At 37.2% G+C, this 27,385-nt stretch overlaps 1 protein-coding gene and 1 non-coding gene across 3 annotated transcripts; both read right to left on the reverse strand.

Moving 5' to 3' along the window:
* Positions 1-3,805: 3,805 nt before the first annotated feature.
* Positions 3,806-26,740, reverse strand: cdh26.1 (cadherin 26, tandem duplicate 1). 2 transcript variants are annotated; one of them, XM_085345097.1, is made up of 20 exons: positions 26,717-26,740; positions 23,106-23,165; positions 22,905-22,997; positions 22,653-22,796; positions 22,416-22,563; positions 21,999-22,168; positions 21,756-21,890; positions 21,491-21,676; positions 21,105-21,352; positions 19,990-20,135; positions 19,663-19,887; positions 19,341-19,562; positions 18,828-18,940; positions 16,857-16,859; positions 9,482-9,553; positions 8,684-8,740; positions 6,939-6,998; positions 4,463-4,507; positions 4,254-4,325; positions 3,806-4,024 (listed from the first exon to the last, which is right to left on the reverse strand). In XM_085345097.1, the coding sequence occupies exons 1-20, from the start codon at positions 26,738-26,740 to the stop codon at positions 3,806-3,808; spliced, it is 2,442 nt and encodes an 813-aa protein (XP_085201223.1). The 2 variants fall into 2 exon arrangements, with proteins under 2 accessions (XP_085201223.1, XP_085201224.1); XM_085345098.1 differs by lacking the exons at positions 6,939-6,998; positions 8,684-8,740; positions 9,482-9,553; positions 16,857-16,859 and adding exons at positions 15,286-15,345; positions 17,952-18,008; positions 18,656-18,727.
* LOC146610995 (U6 spliceosomal RNA) lies at positions 9,144-9,252 on the reverse strand. Its single transcript, XR_014905042.1, has one exon. It is a non-coding gene; the product is annotated as a U6 spliceosomal RNA (small nuclear RNA).
* Positions 26,741-27,385: the final 645 nt, after the last annotated feature.

A 27,385-nucleotide genomic window follows, 5' to 3' on the forward strand; every position in this document is an offset into this window, starting at 1 on the left:
ACAGAACTAAATGAATAGAAACTCATAGTTTTCCATCAGTTAATGATGAATGATTTGAGTGCCTTATTGTACACAATTTTATTTAGAGTTATATAGCTTTATAGATATTCTTTCTCGGCCAAGAAATGGAATGGTGTTTTCTTTTCGGCTTTTGTGGTATCTTCATTTAGAAAGCATTTTTGAAAATTGTACCTAAAAAGCAGCCCAAGAATCAGATTCATTCCCTTCAGGTTTGAGGCATGTGACTTTTATTTATAATACAAATTTAAAACACAAACTAACCCAAGTTCTGTCAGCAGAAGACAAATTAACTTTATGCAAATACTGATAATTTTTGTAGTAAAAATGTTTGTGACTAAAAAAAAAAGAAAGGGATTAAAATTGGGGTAAATAGCAGATTTAAAATACAATTTTGTTCTTCATAACACATATTTTCATGACTAATAGTAAGCTCTACTGTTATTTACATTTTTTATTTGTGTTTAATTTTAAATTTTAATTTTAATTAACCCTGACAGCAGAAGTTGGCAGCTTTTGTTACAAACTGTAACACTGTATAAATATATAAAATCTTGAAACTCTGACCTACTGAAAACTTGCTAGAACACAGAAAAAATAGTAAATAGTATTTGCTGATGCCACAGTCAGTTAAGTCAAATATTTAAGTCAAATGAATAAATCCCTTTAAAATTTGAAACCAAATTAGAAAGAAATTAGTTGTGGCTCAAGACTTTTGCATTTAGTAAAAAAAGAAAGAAAAAAAGGTGAGACTAACATGGTTTATGTCCACTACCCTGCATATTACTACAGTCTTGAGGACAGAAGGAGTTAAGGACTTTTAATCTGAAACTTTGTCAATTCCTCTGAGTCTGGTAGGGAAAGGGAAGAAGATCGCTTTCTGGAAAATAATGTACACAGGAGAATACATTTTCAGTGACTTACCAATTTGTCTATGATTTGCCAATTTAGTGATCAGGAATAGAGCCCTGGCTCCTGTCTGCTAGGCTTTTATTTTATTTTTTTACTGTTGGGATGTTCGTCTTTATTATTAAAATAACTATTTTATGGCCTGAAGCAAAACAGCCTTTCAGAGCCTTTACCAGCAGCACTGATGAAATCACTTCTTCGGAAAACAGATAAGAACTGTTAATGAACAACACCCTGCGTGGGAAGATCATTGCCAAAACCACCCCATGCAAAAAAACAAAGTAAAATAACTAAACAAACTGTTTTTCTAAAACAAGCAGGCTTACTTTAAAAACACAGAAACCCCCTATGCGTTCTTGTATGTACTTTAATCACTTTAATCCAGTCATTCTCAAACTTTCCTACTGTAGAAGCTAAAAAAAGGTTTTAAGAAAAAAAGTTTGGAATAATAAAAGTCAGCAAAAATGCATCAACAAGTTCAAATTTTAGTTTCCTTTTGAACCATACCGCACCTCACTTACACCAGCCAGAAGAAATGGAAAAAATGAAAGTGAACTTTAAGATTCTTTACATGTCTTTAATGCCCTTATTATCGCCTCATTCGATGCCTTCATCTGTCTGTTTTTGTTTCATATTATGTTTTATTATTTATAATCCATGTTTTGTCTTTTTATGAATTCTGGCAATTCATTTGCACTTGTAATAGAGAAAGGTTTTTAAGTTATGCATGCAAACATGTTCATAGATTTGCTTAGCATATTACCTTATGTGGCTCACCTTGACTACCTGCTGACATTTGTCAGTATTTTAAAAAACAAACAAGTTCAGACACTTGCTGAAAGAGCTATGACTACACGGCTTACAGTCAGCACAACACAACAAAGCACATTGTTAAGGAGCTGTCACAACGTTTTACAACCGAAGCTCAAAACTTTGCACAAGTACAGACAACCCAACTCAGTGTTACAGTGATATTTCTATGCAGTGATGTTTTTGAAGCCACACTTTAAGTAGCCGGGTTAGAGGAGCATTGTGCAAACATAAACTGAATAAATATAATTAATTGTTGTTCAGTTCAGTTCAGTTCAGTTCATTTTTATTTCAAACATTTCAAACATGTGCCTTCACAATCATTACAAAATATCATTCCATTATTTGTTTGAAAAGGAGTAGGCTGAAGTATTTACTTATTTGTCCCTACCCCCTCAAGTTTTACCTCTCATTCATTTAATTTTTTTTTTGTCTTAAATTAAACAAACAACATATGAAACATATAAACATATGAAGTAAAACAAAACATAACATACATAAATCAAAAACAAGAAATTAGCAAGCCCCACCACAGTATAGTTTCTTTCATATGAAAAATACAGAATGTGTATATTTGCAGATACACAAGTTATGGAAAAACAACAAACCAAAACAAAACAAAAAAACAAAAAAACAACCAAAAAAGAACCGCAACACCATTACCAGCAACATTACCATCCTGGGTTAACCCCGTTTTCTTCATTCTTATACTTATTTAAAATTAGGTTTTTATATTTTACTTTAAACTGTTTTATGTTTTGACTGTCTTTTATTTCTTCTGTTAGACTGTTCCATAATTTAACTCCTGCAATTGAGATTGACATAGTTCTTAAAGTTGTTCTAGCACTTTGTATTTTTAAATTCCATTTCCCTCTTAAGTTATACCCACCTTCTCTTTCTATGAACAATTTACAGATTTCTTTGGGAAGCAATTTATTTCTGACTTTATACATTATTTGCGCTGTTTTAAGCTTCACCAAGTCTTGGAATTTAATAGCTTGCATTTTGACAAAGAGTGCATTTGTATGGTCCCTGTACCCTACATTAATCATTGTCATTAGAAAGTGTAAAAAAATCTTTGTATAATTTTAAAAAGTTGAAGTATTTCAGCCCAAAAACTAAAATCTTTATTTTAATTCCTAACAAAGAAAATATTTTTTACAAATATGCACATTTGCTCTCTATTCTATACAGTTTCCAATTTTTCTATATTACTTGTAAATCACTTAAAATCAGTGTTTTTATTGTTTTAGCCCCCGGAACAAGTCTGTTACGCTTAGATCAGCTCAATCAGTCCAACCGTCCAGTAAACTCAAAAAATATACCTGTATACACTTGCTCTTCTAAAAATAACATTTCATGATGTATCTTGCTTTTTTGTTGTTTTTTAATTTCATTTTTATTTTCATTTTTTTATGTCATTCATTTTATTATGTATTTTATAAAAATGTGTTATTTTTGTATTGTAAAGTATTTAAAGAACCTTGTGACTGGTTTAGAAAGGTGTTATAGGAATAAAGTTTGTTATTTTTGTATCATGAAATGCAAATACGAAAACTAAACATTAACATTAACGTTTTAATCTTGTAGGATATCCAGTGTTAATTCCAGACCAGTATGTCACTCGATCATCAACCATAGGCCAAGGACATTTCTAACTTGCATGAACAATAACCCATTATGATAAGCCCTGTGTTCTCATCAAAAACCCTTTACAAAACAGTACTCTAGAAAAATGTGACTAACAGGAGTCAGCTCAGTTTCAACAAAAGAAGTTCTATTAAATTTCCCAATAATACTGCCCTGACAAAGCAAACTAAAAAAACAAGAAAACACACCTAATCCCTTTCAAGTTATTACATTTTACAAACCACTTGTGCGTCACTAGCTGTGTAGTGCGTTAAATCCATCTTAATGCCAACAAAATATATCTAGCTTAGGATGAATTAGATGTTATAGTCCATAATCTTTAAGTAAAAATATTAAAACGTAGTGGTGTATCATCTCTGCTCAGTCTGTATTTTAGGGAGCGAAACTTGGAATACAATTTACATTTCAGCAGTGCCTTTTAAAGCTGTACTTTCTTTTTTTTAATTGCCTCATCATACATCTGTCCCAAAGTCTTGAACTTTGGCCCCAAATCATCCAGATACTTAAAATCCTCTCCCATGTCGTGGAATGACAGTTTATCCAATGACTGACATATGCTGCCATCTCCTTCAAAGGCATAGCTGTGGGGTTGGTATGTTGGGTGGTCAACAACATTTCCATCAACCTCGTTACATCTCTGTGGAATTTAGAAGTCAAAAATAAATGGCTTGGCTTAATTTGTAAAACAAACAAAAAAGAGACATCACTCAGTATAGCGTTGAATTGCATTTGGTACAGCATGACTGCAGCCCTTCCACACATCATTGCTGTGCAGTCAGTGCAGTTTAATGAATGTGATCGTCAATAAAATCAAGTGCATTATAAGCCATATACAAGGCATGCTTTGTGTGAAATAAACCTCTTACCCTGTTGATATGGTCTTCAATGCGGTCAGCCGATCGAAGGCTGAAAGAACGTTGGTAAATTGATGAGCCGGCCTGCTTACAGAGAACAGGGTTGTCAGATTTTATTGCATCATATAATGCAAATGCATAATTTTCATAGTGCTTTGTTAACATAATCACTGATTTTCAATGTTTTGTAAAATATGAAGCCACATAAGAGTACTCCTTACCCGATAGGTGTTCATTCTGTTTGAGTTCCATGTAGAGTTCATCCTCTAAAAAAACCAAAATAAATTGTTCACTGCAGACTTAAATTTACTCTGAAAATCTGTGTATCTTTTCACACAAAATTATTTTTTAACTGCTTCAGCATCTACCCACTTTAGTAATTGAGTAATTAAATACTGAACATATAATAAAATGAAGCAAAGCTGCCATTATGTGTGTTTGTTAACATAAGAGTAAATCTGTGAGTATATTTATAAATGTTGTATTTTAATATTATATTTAATATTGGCAGTATAGAATAATAATACTTGTAATCAAACATCCTCACTAATGTTTCACTTTCTTTAAACTACTTTTAGTAGTATTTGTATGTGTGTAAAAGTCAGTGTTGGGACCAACGCGTTATTAAGTAACGCGTTACAGTAACTACGTTATTATTGTGGTAACGAGCACGGTAACTAGTTATTATGCCAAAATCAGGAACGCGTTACTCGTTACTGGGATTTAGATAGGGTCGTTACTCGTTACTTCGTGTGGTGGCATCGCGGAGTTTCCACAGATTCAGTAACATTAGCAAGTGGTGGAGGCAGCAGGTGGATGAAGGAAAAGGGACGCAGAAGGAAAAGAGACCCGAGGCGGCCGCCGGTCCAAGTGTGAACTGAACTTCAGGTAAGAAGTTATGACCTGCAGTCTCTCTGGGTCAGATATAAACCAAACTTAGGTGGAGTTTATTTTCGTTATTCTGACTTTTTCCGTACTGCGTGCTAGCTAGCATGACGGAGTTTCTACACAGCTGGGTGGGTGCTATGAAGTTAATGATGTTGAACCTTATTTTGTTCATAAGTTATTAGAGTTGCCAACCATCCCGTCTGGTATTCAGAGAAAATATTACGCGTTTCTTATTGAGGTGAAAAGGAACAGTTTGTCCCGTAATTCAGCTACAATGAAAAAGGCACAAAGCTGGAGTTATTCTGTGTCTTTGCTGCACAGCTGCCTCTTCTTCTCTCATTCTCCCCCCTCCCTCTCCCGTTTCTACTTCAATCATGAAACTGATCAATGATCAGCTGATCGGCTCTCTTGTTTGTTTATCGCCCACTTTGCGCCGAAAGAGGAAACCAGCGGATGTCGCGCTAAACAACAGCAGCACGTTTAAGCTTGATCAGCTGTTGTTAGAATTTATTTAATATTAATTTCTAGTATCAGCTGATGTTTGCTGGAGCCACAGCTGTAAAAAAAAAGCTGCTGGTCATGATATGGTTTGGTTATCTGGTGAGAGGGAAACATGAAGATGAAACCAGGAGATGTCCTTACTGGATCATCAGAGCTGAGTAGGTGATGGAGAAACAGGTTTACCTTTTAGGTGACATGAATGAGTTGAAGGGAAGTTATGAACTGTTTCTGAGAGACAAATAACACCAGGATCCTTTTTTATGTAGCTGACAGCTGGTAACTGTGCAGGGGCGGATCTAGCAAAGTGTGGCCAAGGGGGCATGTAGGGCATTAACAGGGAATGGGGGGCACAAAGAAATACTTTACTTTCTTATTCTCATTTAAAATGTCTAGCTTTTAAAAAATAATTATCTGAATCTTACAACAAACGATTGATAGATTGATGCATATATACCATCAAAACAGTGCACATCACTGTCACAACAGTGTTTGTTTTCATTCAAAGGCTTTACGATTTTTCCTATAATGGTGGGCCAGTTTCTAGTCAAAATGCCCGGGCCAATTTTCTTTCCCAGTCCAGCCCTGTATGCAGCTCATCTGCAGTCTGGTGTTACCTACATCTTCCTATTCAGAAGGCAGAATTTCTGAGTTCTGAGTACAATCGAAAGCACCACGACTGCAGTTTTTGTGTTGGATGTAAAAGGCGCACATGACTCTGTGACGTAGGCTAGAATCATGGCAGCAGTCAATGACGGTCCAGGCGTGGGATTTCTCTCGTGGAAATATGCACGTTATCATATCCTTTCTATTGGTAGGTGGCACAGTGCACTTGTGGCAAGTAAGCAAGCTAGAAGACTGGCAAAGTTATGGAAGAAACACATTAACAAGAGAATTCTGAGTAAAACCAAAGTTACTTTCCCTAGTAACTAGTTACTTTGAAAGTAACGAGTAACTTGAAGTAACTGAGTTACTTTTGAGAGAAGTAACTAGTAATGTAACTAAGTTACTATTTTAAAGTAACTTACCCAACACTGGTAAAAGCTAACAAGCTAGCATGAGTTAAATATTTTATCCAAAAAAAGGTAAGGCAGTATTTTTTAACATAGGGGTTCCAGCACCCTCTTGTGGATCTAAAGTGGTAGCATGGCTATTCATCATAGAGTTTACCAGTGCCTAGTACAATTCTTTTATTACAATATGATATTATTATTATATTATATATTAAAATAATTTTATCTAGAAAATAAATAGGGTAAGGTAAACGGTTAAGAAGGAAAAGTTCTTTTTATTACAGCCATTGAGACTTACCATGCTTCTCATGCCATGGCTCCTGTAGGTTTCTTGTTGATGCATGCCTAGTGAGTGGAACTGTAGGAAAGACACAACAAAGCTAAATAAAAAAACAACAACAAGCCCTGCTCCTTTGGTCAGATTTGTGCCTTAAAGTTAAATATTTATGCCCATAATTAGGGATATATATTGTTAGGATTGTATTCATATGATACAGACACTGCTTATTGTTTACCTTTATTTATCTACACTTTTGTTGATGCTACAATGAACATTTTATTGTAAAATTAAAAGATTACATTGATAATAGCTGCTTTTAGACACTGACAAGTTCAGCCGGTCTTCATACTCGAGAGCTATGCTCGGCCCAGCATAACCATGGGTAATACCAAGTTGTTTACCTGTGATTGGCAGGACAGCTCACACGAAGTTTAGGATAGGTCAAACAAATTTGTGGTACATACTCTTGACTAGACTAGGGGTGAGTTGGCTATCCTTTATAAATGAGTTTACAAGGGTCTACAACGTTTCAGGATATGTAGCAAGTCTGTCTCCATACAGGTAGCTTTTTTTGTAAAACGCATAAGGGGTGGATGAAAGCGGTTAAAAAAAGATAACTTTTCTACATGTTGCTTAATGGTCGTGGAACACATACTGTGATCCAGAACCACCTTTTTCACTTGTAAAAGGTTTGATTGTGCTCACAGTAACAAGAGTAAATGTTAATTCCCTAAAAATGTTCTCTTTCAGTTCATCAGTTTGTCTTCATTGCGGCACCTCTTGTCTGTCAGCTACATGCCAGTGAGTGTCAGAGAAGACACACCTTTCTATTCTCACATGATGTTCTTCACTCGGCAGGTACCAGGGTGTCTGCTAGTCACTCACATCTGTTTTATTATACGAATGAAATGGTTGTCATTGCCTTAACTTGCATTCAAGAATGAGTTTGATTTGGCTGTCAGATCTCCAGTGAGAGCCACGTTTAAGACAAGAAACTACAGTAGACACGTTTTTTTCGGATATAATTCTGATCTATTTAGAGAACTAAAAAAATCAAAAAATCAAAAATACACTGTTCACTTCAAGATTATTGTTTCAATTCTTATTCAACATTCCTCTCACTTCAAGTAAATAAGCAATGTACACTGAACATATAATAAAGTGCATATATTATATAATTAAAAAATCTAATAAAGTATTTGCAGAATATAGCCAAACATCCTCTACTTTTTTAACTTCACCTTTTTCCATAAAGTCAGCACTGTCATACATGACTCTTCCCACCCATTGCACAACTCATTTTAACCCCGACTTCTAAGCATTTAAAGAAGTGCTTAGAATTGATGCTTGTTCTGAGTTTATGAGATAATTTGTGCTAGAGAAAAAATTTGAATGCTTTTGGAAAGAAGAGAAGATGAGCTTCATTTTTGGTGTATCACGGTATAATAAAACATTTACAAAGCACTGCTGTCTGGAGACAAACAGAAAAGTGAGCTCTGCATAGTAGATTTTACCATGTGCATTTTACCATAATTGCTCAACCTTTTTGGACCTTTTTGGGCTATAGCGGAAATTCAAAAGCTTTATCATCAGGGAGCAATAAGTAATTTTGTCAAGGGACTTGTAATTGATGCTATACTTTAGGACCAAGCAGTCTGACACAAGAATCTGTTTAATAATGGTCCTCAGTACCCATCCCAAAGCTTAATTATCATGTACACTTAAAATAAACAAAAGAAAATATTTTAAAAAGCTTTACTCACCATGGTAGACACTGAGCTGTTGTACCTATTTACGTCATATGGTCCTTCTGTATCAATCTGGGATAGATAATTGAGCAGAAGAGGTTAATTAAGCATTGAATTCAGAAAATATTCAAGTTTTATAAAAAATGTTTTAAGTTGAATTACTTTTCAATTAAAAACATCTCAACAGATTTGAAAATGAAAATGTATCTATAGCACCTTCTTCTAAATAATAAAACTTTATGCTTTCTTAAGTGCTCACAAACTTCCCAAAACTGTATATTCATTGGTACAGAAATCAATTCCTACCTGTAGCTTACACTTAAAGACCACCATAGAGATTCACAACTTAATGCAGCAAATATGATCAGTACATCTAAAAATGAAGAAGCTGTTCCAACTTGTCTTCTCTATGATGTGCTCACACTTTTTAAACGTTTACCTTGCAGACTGTATGCAAACTCTTTCCTATAGCTGTATACACAGCATACATCTTAACGAATTTGCGTGTCATCCTTGCGCAGGGGCCATGCTAATCTTCTCTGTATCGTATCCAATTTAGCGTACGCGCTTGCCGAAGCAAGCACCTTAACCACTGCCTTACATACCTGTCTGTCATCAAAGAAAAATATGATAACAACTGGATTATAGCTGCCATTCATTTTAAGCAGGATTAACTGACACATTTTGGCTTCTCTCCTGATGTCTTTAACTACACTATGACTGTGTCCAAATTGGCACAACTGATGTCTCTTTTGGAAAAAAAAACCCTTCACCAAAAAAGAAAGAAAGTGTCAGAGTTGAGAGGTTGATCACCTGCATGGTATCCATCTGACCATTTGTCACTGCCATATTATCTACTTGTGACTGGACGAAATTGGGCTCGGTCTGAAGGAAAGAGAGAATATTAAAAAACATGTTTTGCTTGGTGGAGAAATATAGCACACCGTTGTCTTGAATTTACACGCAGAGAACATGACAAACCCACCGTGCATGGAGAGCACCCTCCTTCTTGATTGTACTGGATTAGAATAATAATACTTGTAATCAAACATCCTCACTAATGTTTCACTTTCTTTAAACTACTTTTAGTAGTATTTGTATGTGTGTAAAAGCTAACAAGCTAGCTGTTAGGTTTGTAGCATAACCCTATTCGCTGGAACGTTAAGACAATATAATTACACTGCTAAGCAAGACACAAATAGGCAAAGTTCTTCATGTTACTCGTGCACGGGAGAGAACCGGACAACCGCTTGACTCCAGTTGGTCTCGTCCGTCCTCCTGTAACACTGCCCTTTTATTGAGGTTACATGAATATGCATAGGTTCATTAACATACGACGTCTACATACAAACAAAGAGTACCTTGCCTGTGTGTGTGTGTGTGTGTGTGTGTGTGTGTGTGTGTGTGTGTGTGTGTGTGTGTGTGTGTGTGTGTTGCTGATCAAAGGGTTAAACATCCTTGGTCAGGAAGAGGGTAGCCTCCCCCTCACCCTAGATGGTTCATCCTAGATAACACGGTGAGGAAGTCCTGCAGTTCATCTAAACAAAGAGCACTTAGACTAGAACAGACGTAGCTACGTTAATCCTACCATAAAACAATAAGACACGGTATGACCTCTCATGCTCCCAAAGTGCTGTCTAATACACACAAAGTTTGCAGACTATCAAGGATCAAAACCTCTACCAATCTACAACTAATTACAAAACTCTAAGCATATATAAGTAAATATTTCTAAGCATAAATGACAATCAACAATACAAATCTAACATTTCCCCCCTTTTTGACCTTTATGCTTAAAAAGTTCCCAGGTATGAATACCTCATGTCTGACAGTTTCAATGCAAACCTTTTTATACTCAGCATATGTCAAATCACCCTAAATTACTGAAAAGGTACACAGTTTAATCACCAGGTCTGTGTTCTTCACTCATTTAGGCCACAGATCTATTTTATTCAGTTTTCCTTTTTTCCCTTCATCATAAAACATGTGACATGCTGTCATGCACTTCACAAAAGAAGTTTGTTCTGACGTATTCAGAGTTGTGTATCTAAATACAGGATTCACTCGCACATCAAAGCAGGAAACTCAGTGTTTTAGAGTCTCCACTCAACACACAACAACTCCAACACATCTCATTCACTCATACTAGAATTCAGTCACCTTTCATTAATCTAAAACCAATCAACTAATTTGCATATCAGCTATTAACCCACTAAGTTGACAGGACGACAGGAAAGCATGTTCAAAATAGTATCACAAAAGACAATTTCCCTCATACAGTAAATTACTTGCTGCATCAATCAAGCAGGAAGCTTCTCCCAATTTACCATTTTAACAACTAAATTTATTGTCTGATCACTGGTTGGTCAAACCAGGATCTTTTTTCCCACAAAAGTTAAACTGTTGTCCTGCAACTTGGAGAGTCAATTTTTTTTTTTTTTTTAGGATAAATTCAGTATTTGATAACAAGTGTCTGCTAAATTGACACTAATTTAACACTGATGAAAGATAACAAGCTAATTTTCATTACATGTGTTTGTGTTATTAGGCAGGTCTAATGCATGTCTGTGGAGCTGCATCTCCAGCAGAGCATGTTCTTAAAGCTGCCTTTCCTACACACTTCTCTGCTATTATTTAATCATTTCTTAACTAATGTGCTATGAGTCTTCATGAGTCATTTTGTGTTTGGAATTGTTAGTAGGGTTAATGCATGTTCTGCTTGTGTGTGTGTGATTTTGTATATGTTTCTATTTTCGCAATGTTTCAGACTCCGTCTCAATTTTCCAACTTAAGCAGTCAGTTTTCTTTTCCCCAGGTTTGCTAACCCAAATTTTGATTTCCCACATTAAATAATTCCTATGTGTTCTCACCTAGTCTTCTCACTCTGTTGTCCTCTCCCACTTCAACAGTCCAACAGCCGGCAGTTCTCCTTCAGCTTTGTCCTGTGTCCCACTGTCTCTTCTTGCCATTTTACTCCACAGGTGGCAAATGTCAAACTCCAACTGTTCAGTTCTCCTCAAACGTTTTCTTCACATGCACAGTGAAGTCACAGCCACTCTCACTATTGTCCTCTGATGCGGTTGACTTCGTGCTAGTGGCTGAAGTGCTGCTGCTGCTGCCTTCCTGGGCGACTTCTTAGCAGCTGCTGCCGGTTTCTTGGCTTTGGCCGCGGCGGGCGTCTTAGCTTTGGTCTCAGTAACCCTGTTCATCTTGAAGGATCCGGAGGCCCCGGTGCCCTTGGTCTGCACCAGAGTGCCCTTCGCCACCAGACTCTTGATGGCGGTCTTGACACGGGCCTTGTTCTTGTCCACATCGTAGCCTCCGGCAGCCAGAGCCTTCTTGAGAGCGGCCACGGCTTTCACAATCAGCTCGCCCACGCTGAGGCCGACCTTCTTGGGCTTGGAAGTCATCGTCTTCTTCTTCTTGGCCTGAACCTCTGCACAGGGCGCAGGGCGTGTTTATGATGGAGCCTTTCCCACCACAGCGCCGGCACGTTGAACGCATCATGAAGGGTCCATTTCTTTCATGTAGCTATGGTCGCTAGCCAGCATGCTAGCCGCATGTGGCTTGCCCGAGTCACTCAGTCCTTTTTGAGCATTTCAACATGCTGCCGCCGCAGACCCTGGCCTCAGATCCAGCAAGTTTAGCGCGCTGATCTCCAAAAAAGTCCCGAAGGCCAGAAAGACGTCAAATAAGTGTCTCGTGCTGAGAACTCAAACAAAAACTCCTCTTCACGCTGCCATCTTGCTCGCCCCTCCGTGAAATTCAACCAATCAGACAGGAAGATGGGTTTGCTTTCTTCTTCTGCTGCTGTTCATCCACATTACTGCTGCTTGTTGGGACTTTTTTGCTCAGGACTTGATGCTGTCTCTTTATCATGTTATTGCTTTGGAGCTGCATTCCTTGTCTTCAGGGAGGGGTGAGAGCTTGCTTGCTTGTGAGGTTGAGAGACACATGGCGCTGTAAATAAGTCAGCCAGAAACTTGGCCTGCATGTTTCCAATGATGTTAAACTATAACTTTCTTCCGACCGCTGCATGTGGAAAATTGATTCAGGTCTGCTTTTCACCTGAAAGTGACAAACTAAGACATTTCATTATTATCATCACTGCTTAATCAACACATATCTCTCTCTCTCTCTCGCTCTGTGTTTTTGTGAACAGTCCTTTCTTAAAAGCAGAAAATGAAATTATAGTTGTTGTTTTTTTTGGTTGATCAACACAAAACCTTTTTCCTATGATTTTTCTTTTCTACAATATAAATTCTCCCTCTTATTCACTCTTTTTTTTTATTTTTTATTTACAATAGCTGGTGACCTGCAAAATCACCGCTGTCACTCACAATCAAAGGCAATTACTCTTGCACAGTGCACAAAAACACTGTGATGTCAGACACATTCACACTCACTTTGTCATCTGCAAAAATAAATCACATGGCTGATGATATGTGCCATGGTGATCCGTAAATATGATCACCAGTTTATTTAACTATTTTTCAACCCAACAAACAAATAATCAAAAACATGATGCTGATGTTATGAACACTCTACACACAAGTCAAGATGCAGGAAAACTGCTCATGGAAACGTTGCACACTCCAGTTATCACAGTTATCATAGCTCTGTTTCCCTCTCTTAGAGTAGTTCTCAGACAGCTCTCGATCTGATAATGTGTAGCCTGCTCATCAGCTCAGAAGAAAGAAAAAAAAAAACTACAACGCAACATCACACAGTAGTTGCTCTGCCCACAGCGGCAAAGTCTTACACTTTCATATTCAACTCAGCTTCTCCATCATGTACTTTTAGATGTTTCATACAGGGTTCAGCATATTAGTTATTTTCACAGGTGTGCTCTACATCTCAACAATGGTTCATAATAAGACGACAGTCTTCCACACAGGTCAAGTGCCTCTATGCACTTCATTAGTTTAAATATTTATCTATATCACTTCACCTCACATGTCATCGTACTGAATTTAAGCAACCACAAGCTTAATGTAGGTTACTTTTAACAACTATCCACCTCAATTACGTCTATGGTCTGGCACACAGGCTGTTGTCGATCAGGGCAAGCTAAAGAGTTAACATTTTGTGTCAGCTGCCAGGAGCAAAGTCCAGCACAAACGTCTTTCTCCCTCTAACTCACTCTTGGTTGCTTAGAAACCCATGATAACAACAACAGTCGGTGTCACAGACCACGTGTTCTGCTCCGCACACACTCACACAACAACAACAACAAAAACGACGACGACAACAATGACAACAACACAAAATAGGCCTACTCCGGACTCACACCGGACCGCTCGGGACCCTGACCCAGTTGTGGGACGCTCACCCACTCGCGCGACAAAACCCAATGAAGGGACGCTCGGGACACACACCCAGGGCGATTTCAAAACCGGACACTCACCGGACGCTTGGGACCCTTGGGCGATTTAACCAAAACTTCTTTTTCGGGACACTAACCCAGTTATCGCTCCACAAAGCAGCGAACTTCTCAACGCCTCACAAAATGGCGGAGACTGCACAACGACACGGTTATAGAGTCGGCCTCTTTAAACTTACTTGGCGTTGCTTAGCGTGTAATATCAGCCTGAATCCCGCCGATCGCCATTCATCGAGGAGAAAGACAGACAGCGAATCCACAGGAACTTCCTGGCTGACGTCAGTCTTTCAGCGTGCCTCCCCCCCCTCGGTGAATGCGATCCCAGGGCTCCGGCTCTCGAAGGACCAATTAATGTTAGGTTTGTAGCATAACCCTATTCGCTGGAACGTTAAGACAATATAATTACACTGCTAAGCAAGACACAAATAGGCAAAGTTCTTCATGTTACTCGTGCACGGGAGAGAACCGGACAACCGCTTGACTCCAGTTGGTCTCGTCCGTCCTCCTGTAACACTGCCCTTTTATTGAGGTTACATGAATATGCATAGGTTCATTAACATACGACGTCTACATACAAACAAAGAGTACCTTGCCTGTGTGTGTGTGTGTGTGTGTGTGTGTGTGTGTGTGTGTGTGTGTGTTGCTGATCAAAGGGTTAAACATCCTTGGTCAGGAAGAGGGTAGCCTCCCCCTCACCCTAGATGGTTCATCCTAGATAACACGGTGAGGAAGTCCTGCAGTTCATCTAAACAAAGAGCACTTAGACTAGAACAGACGTAGCTACGTTAATCCTACCATAAAACAATAAGACACGGTATGACCTCTCATGCTCCCAAAGTGCTGTCTAATACACACAAAGTTTGCAGACTATCAAGGATCAAAACCTCTACCAATCTACAACTAATTACAAAACTCTAAGCATATATAAGTAAATATTTCTAAGCATAAATGACAATCAACAATACAAATCTAACACTAGCATGAGTTAAATATTTTATCCAAAAAAAGGTAAGGCAGTATTTTTTAACATAGGGGTTCCAGCACCCTCTTGTGGATCTAAAGTGGTAGCATGGCTATTCATCATAGAGTTTACCAGTGCCTAGTACAATTCTTTTATTACAATATGATATTATTATTATATTATATATTAAAATAATTTTATCTAGAAAATAAATAGGGTAAGGTAAACGGTTAAGAAGGAAAAGTTCTTTTTATTACAGCCATTGAGACTTACCATGCTTCTCATGCCATGGCTCCTGTAGGTTTCTTGTTGATGCATGCCTAGTGAGTGGAACTGTAGGAAAGACACAACAAAGCTAAATAAAAAAACAACAACAAGCCCTGCTCCTTTGGTCAGATTTGTGCCTTAAAGTTAAATATTTATGCCCATAATTAGGGATATATATTGTTAGGATTGTATTCATATGATACAGACACTGCTTATTGTTTACCTTTATTTATCTACACTTTTGTTGATGCTACAATGAACATTTTATTGTAAAATTAAAAGATTACATTGATAATAGCTGCTTTTAGACACTGACAAGTTCAGCCGGTCTTCATACTCGAGAGCTATGCTCGGCCCAGCATAACCATGGGTAATACCAAGTTGTTTACCTGTGATTGGCAGGACAGCTCACACGAAGTTTAGGATAGGTCAAACAAATTTGTGGTACATACTCTTGACTAGACTAGGGGTGAGTTGGCTATCCTTTATAAATGAGTTTACAAGGGTCTACAACGTTTCAGGATATGTAGCAAGTCTGTCTCCATACAGGTAGCTTTTTTTGTAAAACACATAAGGGGTGGATGAAAGCGGTTAAAAAAAGATAACTTTTCTACATGTTGCTTAACCCTTTAAGACCTACCATAGAACCAAGTTCGCCAGAGCTTATATTATATTTTTACATGCTGTGGAGCCATTTTTGGGAGCATTTCAAGTTGCTATACATCAATACAACCATTATAGCCCAAACTTTAATAATATGTCTGCATTAGGTGCATAGTAATTACATAAATTGCAAAAAAGTGCAATAAACTACAAAAAAATTGAAAATCGTTTTTGTTTTTTTAACATATATTTCTAGTTAGAGAAATTTAAGAGGCTTATCCCTCAAAACTGTAAATACAAAAAAGTTACACAAACTAGTTTCCCACCACAGGAAATTTATTTTGAGTGTCTTCACAGTTTTATTTTTGAAATACACCAATTTTTATATACTGCAGGAAAAACGAAAATAAATATTATAGTGCAAATTTGCAAAATAACAGCATATGCATCAAAATAAACTATTTCCAGCAGTGCAATATGAGTCTTAAGCATCCCAGAAACGACACAGAAAGTCATAAAGTCAAACATAACTTTTTAAAACACATAACAAGTAAAACACAAGCTCATAAGGCCCCGATCGTAAAAAACTACATTTCCGCAAAATGACGTCACTTCCGGTTTCGGGCAGGTCATGCGGTCATGTGATAGTTCGCGCTGATGGACGTAGGAAGTGTTACAAACAGCTGATGGATCGGCGAAGCGTGTTTCTGGAATATCATGTTTTTGTTGCTGCAAGTGATTTTTATGCAGTTTTTGCAAAGCTATATGTGGAAGGAAACTGTGACCTAGGACAAGCTGATGGCATAAGATGTAAGTACAACTCCTCCAGTTTCATATGCAAAAAAAATTATTGCGCTAGCTTACTTGGTTGCAGAGCTACCGGGATTTAAAAATAGTTACGCAAAACAGAGCGTGCCCGCTCCGATCGGCTGTAAAGGGTTAATGGTCGTGGAACACATACTGTGATCCAGAACCACCTTTTTCACTTGTAAAAGGTTTGATTGTGCTCACAGTAACAAGAGTAAATGTTAATTCCCTAAAAATGTTCTCTTTCAGTTCATCAGTTTGTCTTCATTGCGGCACCTCTTGTCTGTCAGCTACATGCCAGTGAGTGTCAGAGAAGACACACCTTTCTATTCTCACATGATGTTCTTCACTCGGCAGGTACCAGGGTGTCTGCTAGTCACTCACATCTGTTTTATTATACGAATGAAATGGTTGTCATTGCCTTAACTTGCATTCAAGAATGAGTTTGATTTGGCTGTCAGATCTCCAGTGAGAGCCACGTTTAAGACAAGAAACTACAGTAGACACGTTTTTTTCGGATATAATTCTGATCTATTTAGAGAACTAAAAAAATCAAAAAATCAAAAATACACTGTTCACTTCAAGATTATTGTTTCAATTCTTATTCAACATTCCTCTCACTTCAAGTAAATAAGCAATGTACACTGAACATATAATAAAGTGCATATATTATATAATTAAAAAATCTAATAAAGTATTTGCAGAATATAGCCAAACATCCTCTACTTTTTTAACTTCACCTTTTTCCATAAAGTCAGCACTGTCATACATGACTCTTCCCACCCATTGCACAACTCATTTTAACCCCGACTTCTAAGCATTTAAAGAAGTGCTTAGAATTGATGCTTGTTCTGAGTTTATGAGATAATTTGTGCTAGAGAAAAAATTTGAATGCTTTTGGAAAGAAGAGAAGATGAGCTTCATTTTTGGTGTATCACGGTATAATAAAACATTTACAAAGCACTGCTGTCTGGAGACAAACAGAAAAGTGAGCTCTGCATAGTAGATTTTACCATGTGCATTTTACCATAATTGCTCAACCTTTTTGGACCTTTTTGGGCTATAGCGGAAATTCAAAAGCTTTATCATCAGGGAGCAATAAGTAATTTTGTCAAGGGACTTGTAATTGATGCTATACTTTAGGACCAAGCAGTCTGACACAAGAATCTGTTTAATAATGGTCCTCAGTACCCATCCCAAAGCTTAATTATCATGTACACTTAAAATAAACAAAAGAAAATATTTTAAAAAGCTTTACTCACCATGGTAGACACTGAGCTGTTGTACCTATTTACGTCATATGGTCCTTCTGTATCAATCTGGGATAGATAATTGAGCAGAAGAGGTTAATTAAGCATTGAATTCAGAAAATATTCAAGTTTTATAAAAAATGTTTTAAGTTGAATTACTTTTCAATTAAAAACATCTCAACAGATTTGAAAATGAAAATGTATCTATAGCACCTTCTTCTAAATAATAAAACTTTATGCTTTCTTAAGTGCTCACAAACTTCCCAAAACTGTATATTCATTGGTACAGAAATCAATTCCTACCTGTAGCTTACACTTAAAGACCACCATAGAGATTCACAACTTAATGCAGCAAATATGATCAGTACATCTAAAAATGAAGAAGCTGTTCCAACTTGTCTTCTCTATGATGTGCTCACACTTTTTAAACGTTTACCTTGCAGACTGTATGCAAACTCTTTCCTATAGCTGTATACACAGCATACATCTTAACCACTGCCTTACATACCTGTCTGTCATCAAAGAAAAATATGATAACAACTGGATTATAGCTGCCATTCATTTTAAGCAGGATTAACTGACACATTTTGGCTTCTCTCCTGATGTCTTTAACTACACTATGACTGTGTCCAAATTGGCACAACTGATGTCTCTTTTGGAAAAAAAAACCCTTCACCAAAAAAGAAAGAAAGTGTCAGAGTTGAGAGGTTGATCACCTGCATGGTATCCATCTGACCATTTGTCACTGCCATATTATCTACTTGTGACTGGACGAAATTGGGCTCGGTCTGAAGGAAAGAGAGAATATTAAAAAACATGTTTTGCTTGGTGGAGAAATATAGCACACCGTTGTCTTGAATTTACACGCAGAGAACATGACAAACCCACCGTGCATGGAGAGCACCCTCCTTCTTGATTGTACTGGATTAGAGTCTGATTGCCCTCATCTTGTGGCAAAATCTTATCTGGTCCAAACTTGCAGAAAAATGCAATTAGAAGCACTGCAGACACACATGAAACAAATGCTAAGAACACAGTGTGCATCTTGTCTTTGTGTTTTATTGAACTGTCATTGCCATGGGTACCAGAAGGTCTCCCAAGTAGTACATTAAAGTTGGTTGGGAAAGCAGAAGAGCCGAGTCTTCCTTATGAACAACAGATGTGACTGTGGTTGTACTAAGGAGTTCTAAAAGTGTAACTGTCTGATTGGGTTATTCCTAAAAATTAAAGCATTTCTTACAGTGAAACTGAAAATTGAAAACAAAAAGGTTTTGCGGTCAACACTTGTGTATTAATGCTAATACAGATTTTTTGTTTTTACCTTCAAAAACACAGGAGACTATAATCTTATTAGAATTTATAATAGCTCAGTTTTGTCTTCTCACTGATTTTAATACTCACACAAAAATGCAAGCAATCCTATAATAACCAACCCAATGCTAGCTGGTCCAAGACGGGTTGAAAGCGGCTCTCTGTCGCGACAAACATCATTTTCATCACACTGACACACGGTCAATTGCAGAGTGTCATGTCCAGCTATGCCCTGTTGGTCCATAATCACCAGGGGAATGGAATAGTTAAGATAAGGAAGTGTCTTCTGGCTAACAAGAGATACTTCCTCACCTGTGTGGGGTGAGAAAACAGCATGGGGGTTTGTGGCTTTTTCCCAGAAATGTTTGTTTAATATAGAAATGAGGGTTAACATATATCTAAATGTACCAACCATAGTCAGGTTCTATTTTCCACTGTTGCTTTTGTGTTTCATCCCCCAGAGTAAAGTGGAAGGGTCCACTGTAAGGAATGGCATCTAGGTCCTTTGCACGCACCTTGACCTTGTTAACCTTGTTTCCACACATGACAGCGCTGTTGTTGACCAGTTTAGGAATATTGTCATTGATGTCCGTCAGGTGGATCCTGACAGTGCATGTGCTCGTGGCTGGAGGCTGACCTTTGAAACCACAGCAAAATTAAAAAAAATTGCTTTGTTATTCCAAAGATTTGTTTAAGAAATTATCCAATTTATTTTAACAATAGTAGAGCTTCTGTGTACCATCATCTATGGCAGCTATGACGACTGTGTAAACATTCTCGTCATCAACAAATCGTGACTCTCTGTCCATCCTCTTAGTTGATTTGATTTCTCCTGTTTTGGTATCAATGGCCACCCAGTCAGCTGGATCTGTTAGGAGCACAAACCTAAAGAGTAATCAGAGAGTGGTGCAGAACATATTAGATGAAAATACTGAGTTTAGCTTGTGGAAACCAAAGTTGTAGCTTTTTGTGTACTGCAGTGCAAAGGGCGTTACTCCCTCAGTAGCCATTTCTAACTTAATCATGTTATGCTTCACTGTGACACCTACTGGCCTTGCAGTGGTAAGGCCACTGTTGTATAGGCTTATTTTCTGATAATCTATATGACCAGGTGTCGATAAAGACATGATTAGCTTGGGATAGCTACCATTTCTTGTTGCTTATCACGCTTTGCAGGATCTGTTTTTTCTTTCAAGAAAGAAGAAGAAATAAAAGGGTTTAAATAAAACCCTTGTCAGTCTCTATTTTATGTTGTAGCTTACAGGCAGAATGAAAAATCTTGGATTCACATTAGACTCAATCAATGAGATTATCATGAACTACAGTACAGTATAACTCAAATTAAGTCAACTGACCCAACCTTTATGTCAAGAAGTGTTATTGCTGAGGAGATTTGGGCCACTTGGGGTTTGTTCTATAAACATAGCAGATTTAGTCATGATTTAGTAACTGAGTATTATCAATAATCAATGCCGCAGAGTTTTACTGGCACAAATGCAATTTTATTGGCCTGTAAAAAACGTATATATATTATTATTTGTAAATATTAATGCAGTTTTATTAATATTTTATTTTATTTCACTTTAAATCAGAAAAAATGATGTTACGCAAGCCTTGAAATATGCTTCTAGATATGTTTCTACTGCAAGTCTATTCTTAGGCACAAATGTGGGTGAAGCACTCAGGTTTACATGGGGACAACTGAGCGCTACACAGCCGAGTGTTATCAAAGAAAAAATTTGTGTTGAGGATTTTTTATAATTGAGTTATTCGAATGACTCAAAGAATCATTGCAGCCCTTATATATTTATGTCAATCAAAATAAGCTTTGTAGAAAGGTTGTAGACACCCTACCTGGTAATATTAGAGTCGACATCATGAACCTTTGGCTTGAACAGCACCTTTCCTGGCTCTGCTTCCTCCTTCAAGTGCATGTCATCTATAGCTTTTTCAAACTCTGGTGGATCGTTGGTATCAATAATTTTTAGAGTGACATTGGCTCTGTCTGTAGGTGGATTTGTGCCAGCACAAACAAATATGTCTTCAATGTTTTTTACTCCAATCTGCAGGTTTATTGAAGTTGTGCGTTCAAAATTTTTTTTCTGAAACACACAACACGTACACACACAAACAACTTTTATTAAATGCTGATACAGTTTTTGTGATAAAACATTAGTGGACTAGTTCTTCCCAGAGTAAAATAATCAAGTTTTTAATCCAAGTGAGAAAAGCAGAATTACCTTGACAATACTCAGGACACCCTCATTTGTTTCTGGATCAGTTTCAATTTTGTAGATTCCTTCTTCATTCCCTGCAATAATGGAGTACTTGGCACGCCATGCATCAGTGTTTGGAGTGTCTTTATCCTCCACAGCAACTCTCAAAACATTAGCAATGGTCTCCATTTCTATTGCTTCACCGTTGTACTAAAAAGAAGGAAAAATTTCAAACGTTTAATATGTGCGTCTGTTAAAAAGCACTTTTAGTAAGTAAAATAATTGATACCTGTCTCTGCTTAAATCTTGGTTGGTGAGTGTTCGCATCGACAATGTTCAGGGTAACAACAGCAGTAGAGGACTGAGTCTTTGGCTTTGTTCCACGATCTTTTGCTTGTAAGACGATGGTATACTTTGTTGCTTTCTGAAACAAACAACAAAATATATTTGAGATATTTGAAAATTCTACATGTTTATTTGCATGTACATTAACTTTTCAAAGATTTAGCAAGAATATCGCAATAAATCTCACATCATAGTCAAAGCATCCTTTTAAGGTGAGTTTGGCCAGTCCTCCTGGAAGTTGCTGCACAGCAATTTTGGGCTCTGCTGGAGTCTGTGAAACCATCGTGATGTTAAATTCAGAGTTGGGTGTCTTCTCCTTATCTTTGTCTGTGACCACCAGGGTAACTGGCAAAAGGCCTTTAAGAAGTTGGGTAAAGACAAACAAGGAGAGTTGGAGAGTAAATGTGGGATAAAGAAAAGGTTTTCAGTCAGGAAAACATAACTATAGAACTATGTAGTATGATTATAGTAAGATGAAATATGAGACTTTGGTTTGAAATGATTCTATATTCTCAAAGAGTCTTAATATCATTTGTTTTATTTTTTTAGTGTTTGAAATAGAAAATGTGCACACTATGAGTTATTTACCACACCGTATACTCACTTCCTTGTATATTTTCTTTTACATTAACTGTTACTTCAGGAAAAGAGAACTTGGGTGGATTATCATTTATGTCTTGTATTTCAACATCAAATGCTAGTTCCTTGTCTAGTTTTTCACCCGTATTTCTGTCCAAGACATCAAAGTTAATCTGTGGATAAAAAAAGACGCATCACTTAAAAAGCATCAATATCAGTTGCGTTTATTGTCAGAGGAATTTATATTCCAGTATTAGCTCACATGGTAAAGTGGCTTTTGCTCCCTGTCCACTTTTTTATGTGCAAAGACGACTCCAGTGTTTTCATTGATGGTAAACACGTCCGGCACACCATCACCACTTAAACGGAACCTAAAGTCTTTCCCCTGAATCTTGTCGTTATACATCTAGTCAAGATACAATCAGGCTGTTAATTTTTGCATATTAGATTTGTCCATAGTGACCAGTCATATCATTTATCAGTATCAGTTATTTCTTTCATATAATTTCCTTACCACTGAAATCTCTATGGGGTACTGTGCATCCTTCTCTTCTTCTAATTCAATTGTAGATAAGATCCATCTTCTTTTGGAACGCACCAGGAGATCCTGATAAGGCCAAAATATGGACCAAACTTTACACCAGCTTTGTTTTCTACAGAAAGTTATTTTACAAAAATAGCCTTAACAAACAGATAAAGTAAAAATTATGTTTACCCTTTTGGAAGGGCTGCTGTACTTGCTACCATAACAATCTGCCACGGCTGCTGCAGCAACCTATATGCAACAGGAAAACATTGCTGTGAGATTCAGTTGCTGTAGCAAACTTCAGTGTGCACTGGGACAGAAACTCAGGTCTCCCTTCTATCACAAAACAAATATACACAGGAGTCCCTTCACACATATGGGGAAGTCAGTTTCTTGTTCAAATTAATCTGCATGTTAATAAGAAAAACAGAATCATTTGTACAAGTATTGGAGAAGGAACTCATGATGAATGTCTCAGTGAATAATAAGATGTTGTTTTTTTATGACAGCCTGATGACAAATTAACAGTAATGAGTGGGAAGTGATCATTATTTAATCAACTCCTGCAATTCTAACATAATTCATGAAGTATAATTGCATTGAACTAATGATTTTCAGGTGAACATCTGTAGCATTGTGTAACTGCGGGCCATAAGTGACTTGAAATGAAACCTTGTCTCTTCTTTCTTGCTCTCTTCCTTCCCTGCCTTTACAGACTTCCTCTGCTCAAAAGCCATTGCTAAGTTACTGTTAAGGGCACATATAGACAGCTAAAATAGTAAATAAATCATTAACTTGAGCACAAACAGCAGTCCCAGTGCTTAATGTTAACAGTTATAATCCTAAAGTTAAGACAGGTCAAAACAGGTTAATGATAAGGAGAACCTATAGTCCTATGTCGGGACATGCAGAGATCTTCACACACAAAATAAATATCATCAGAGGTGGGAAGTAACAAAGTGTAAATACTTCGTTACTGTACTCATGTACAGACTACTTTTTACTTTTACTGCCTGCATTTTTAAACAAGTGTCTATACTTTCTACTCCTTACATTTTCAAAGCAGCTTTAGCACATTTGGGTGGGTTATTATTTTGTCTCTGTGACCCTTCACACATCAAACCGATTTGACCCTAAACAGAAAAACGTGAGTGGCAGTCCTGTTCATGCATTAATCACCAGAGGATGTTGCATAAAAAGAGATGACGTGTACCAAATTTACGGGTTAAAAGTAGACCGGTGCTTTTTGTTTTTGTTTTTGCCACAACACCGGAACAACAGCAGATCTACGGAAGTCATGTTTGTGGTACTTTGGCATCGAAGCTAGTCCTACAGAAGAGGAGTGAATATACAGGGAGTGATTTTTGTGTTTTGTGTCTTTGTTGGTTGCTCTAATGTGTTTAACATATCTACAAATGAATACTGACATTACTTTTATAGAGAATAAAGGTGACCTTGGTTCTTGCAACCTGTAGAAACTATTACACAGCCTCACCATATGGCTTAGAACAAATGACATTTTTAAGTATTAGTTTAGTTTGGGTTGTTCATGATGCTTATTTTCACTAGGGATCACACACAAAAACAGATGTCTCATATATGGCAGCATCTGAACAGGGACTCAAACAAACAATTTGCAGATTACTAGTAAGGTGTACCAACCTCTGGTCTTCATCTTGTTTAGGTTGCTGTGTAACTGCTATAGTTGCACAAGCTGCACACCCTAGCACACAACCATGAGCCCCACGAAAGTGTATAAATCCCCAACAACTCTGTTACAGATACTGGCACAATACACAGTATTTTACTGAGAGATGACAGGAACTGTTGGGTGGAGCTGGCAAGAGGGGAGCTCTAGGGTCACTGCATACTACCTTGACCAAAGCCTTTCAATGAGGTCCTACTTATACATATCTATATATATCTGTATCTATCTATCGATATATAATCAAAAGTTTAAGACCACTTGAAAAATGGCAACAACAAAAAAATTGCATGGCTGGATCTTAACGAGGTTCCAAGCAGGGCTTCAACCAGTGTTGCCAACTCCTCAGTAAGGAAAATCACTATTGGCTGTCCTAAAAGTCGCTAGAAGTTGCTAAATTACGTCATTGTCATCTAATTAGCATAATTGGTCATGCTAATGTAATTGTAACCTGTTGGAGAGAGAAATAACATCGTGGAAGAGACATAAAGTCAGTAAAAAAACGTCTTAAATGCATTTATAATTTATTTAGAACTACAAATTAAATTTCTTTTAGCAATTATTGTTTTTTTTAATGTAACAATTCCAACCCTGCTCCTTTTCCGGGCTTGGACCGGCAAAAGTGACCCGAAATAGGCACTCTGGTGGAGTTACCTTGTGTGTGTGTGTGTTTATAAGTAGTTTTAAACCTTGTGGTCCACAAAGCAACATAACAGTAAAAGAAGAACTGACTGCGTTACGGTCAGTGCGGGAGCAGCGGCTTGGCTCATGCGCGATTCATTTGCAGTTTGGACGCATAGGTGTGAACATCTCCTGCCCTAATAGCAGCTGGGGGAGGGCTATCCTCGGCCTGTGAGCGCTTTGGCACGGGCAAGTCGTCATAAATAAGTCTCCAATAACACCAAAAAAAAGTCGCCGGATTTGTCGCTAGTCGCTTTTTTAGAAAAAAAAAGTCGCTAAATATAGCGACAAAGTCGCTAAGTTAGCAACACTGGCTTCAACATGCTAGAAGAAGAAATGGGAGTGAGACAAGACATTTTTTGAGTATGCAATTTATTAAAAGCACTCCCATTCCTTCTTGTTGCATGTTGAAGCTCTGCTTGGAACCTTGTTAAGATCCGACCATGCAATTTTTTGTTGTTGCCATTTTTCAGGTTTTCTTAAACTTTTGATCAGGGCTCTATATTTAGTTTTTGTGTATAGTTTTTTTTTATTTATATATACTTTTATCCACATTCATCTTAAAGCCTAAAGGTCTTCTGTAAGTTTCATATAAAATAAACAAGTGAAGAGTGTGCTTAAACCTTTGCAACAGTATGAAACATTTTGTGCTTTATTTTAATATAATTGGCTCCCTCAAATACAAAATATGGAAAACCATTCAAACAAAGTACCCAAAATTTGTTGAAGTCATTTATATCAATATTTTCTGGATTTTTTTTTCTGAATGAAGAATAATCATCTGACAAACATGCAGTATTATAGCATTTAGTTTACCAAGTGCAGATGACAGGACATATATTATGTTATTAGCTACTAAATAAAATAGTAAATAATTAAATGAGCTTCAGACAATAATAGGAAGGTCTGTAGGCTAGTACATATAGTACGATGGATGAACCTGGGAGTGAGCATATAGGTGTGTGAGCAAATAGCTTCTTGATTGATTGTTTTTCCCACAACAGAAACTAAATATACTGCAAAGTAAATTTAAACACCTAAAGCACCTGAGCACCTAAAGGCTTATTCACCGAATACACTGTGTTAAAGTTCATAGTCCACAAGCTGTAACAACACTGCATAGAACAAGTTCTGCTTGCGTTGCTCATCTATCTCTTGTGAACGGATGGGAACTTATACATTAACAGAAGCTAAATGCTCTATGCAGGTTAATGTAACCTGAAAATATCATTAGATATAATACAAATAAACATTACAGAAAAAATATCAAACATTGAAATTGATGTTTATCTTCAGTGGTGAATACAATTATCTTTTTTGGGTTTAACAATAAGAATAAGAAAAAGAATAACAATAAGAATTTATAAGACAATCCCTTATCAATACTGAAGATTATTAAAAAGGTTGTACTCACCAACAGAAAAAGGGAGATCCTCATCTTGCTCTACACTCCTTAGAGCACTCTGCTGGAGTGCTCTAAGTTTCAAAAACAGCTTGACTAGGAGTGCGGGAAAGCCCTGCCCACAGCTGCTGTAGAGAGCAGATTGGCTGACTTTCCAGTCTACACAGACCTGCGTCTTCACGCTGTACTATTTGATGTATCAGGGTGCAATAAATGTATTTTTTTTCCAGTTTTGTGCAGTAAAAGACCAGTTGGTTATGCATCCCATAAATGTGCCTGTATAAATGTCCTTCATGAGAGAATGTATAAGCTACTGTGAGTTTTTAGTCTGTGGGTGTGCTTCGCAGCTCAGGTGTACATCCCTCCAGCTCTACAGCTCAGGTTACCGTGTTTTATTTATGCGCGGCCTACATCATATGCAAATGAAGTTTGACTCCACAGATCCTTCAGCTTAGTCGCTTTGAGAACCTTTTAAGCACACAGGTAAAAGTAGCTTCACTTATACTCAGTCAGTGATATGTTACACACACTCTGTATGTGCCTTCTCTACCTGCGTATTCCTATAATTCCTAAATATTTAGTACTGAAGCTTTGCAGTTCTTTTCAGACTCAGAGTCAGTGGATTTGAATTGTAATTAACAGTTATTATCATATAATCCTTGACTAATGGTAACTGTGTCC

Source organism: Diplotaxodon limnothrissa, linkage group LG20, assembly GCF_057381915.1.
Source record: "Diplotaxodon limnothrissa isolate DT_005_m linkage group LG20, D_limnothrissa_male_GT1.1, whole genome shotgun sequence".
Classification (NCBI taxonomy): Eukaryota; Metazoa; Chordata; class Actinopteri; order Cichliformes; family Cichlidae; genus Diplotaxodon; species Diplotaxodon limnothrissa.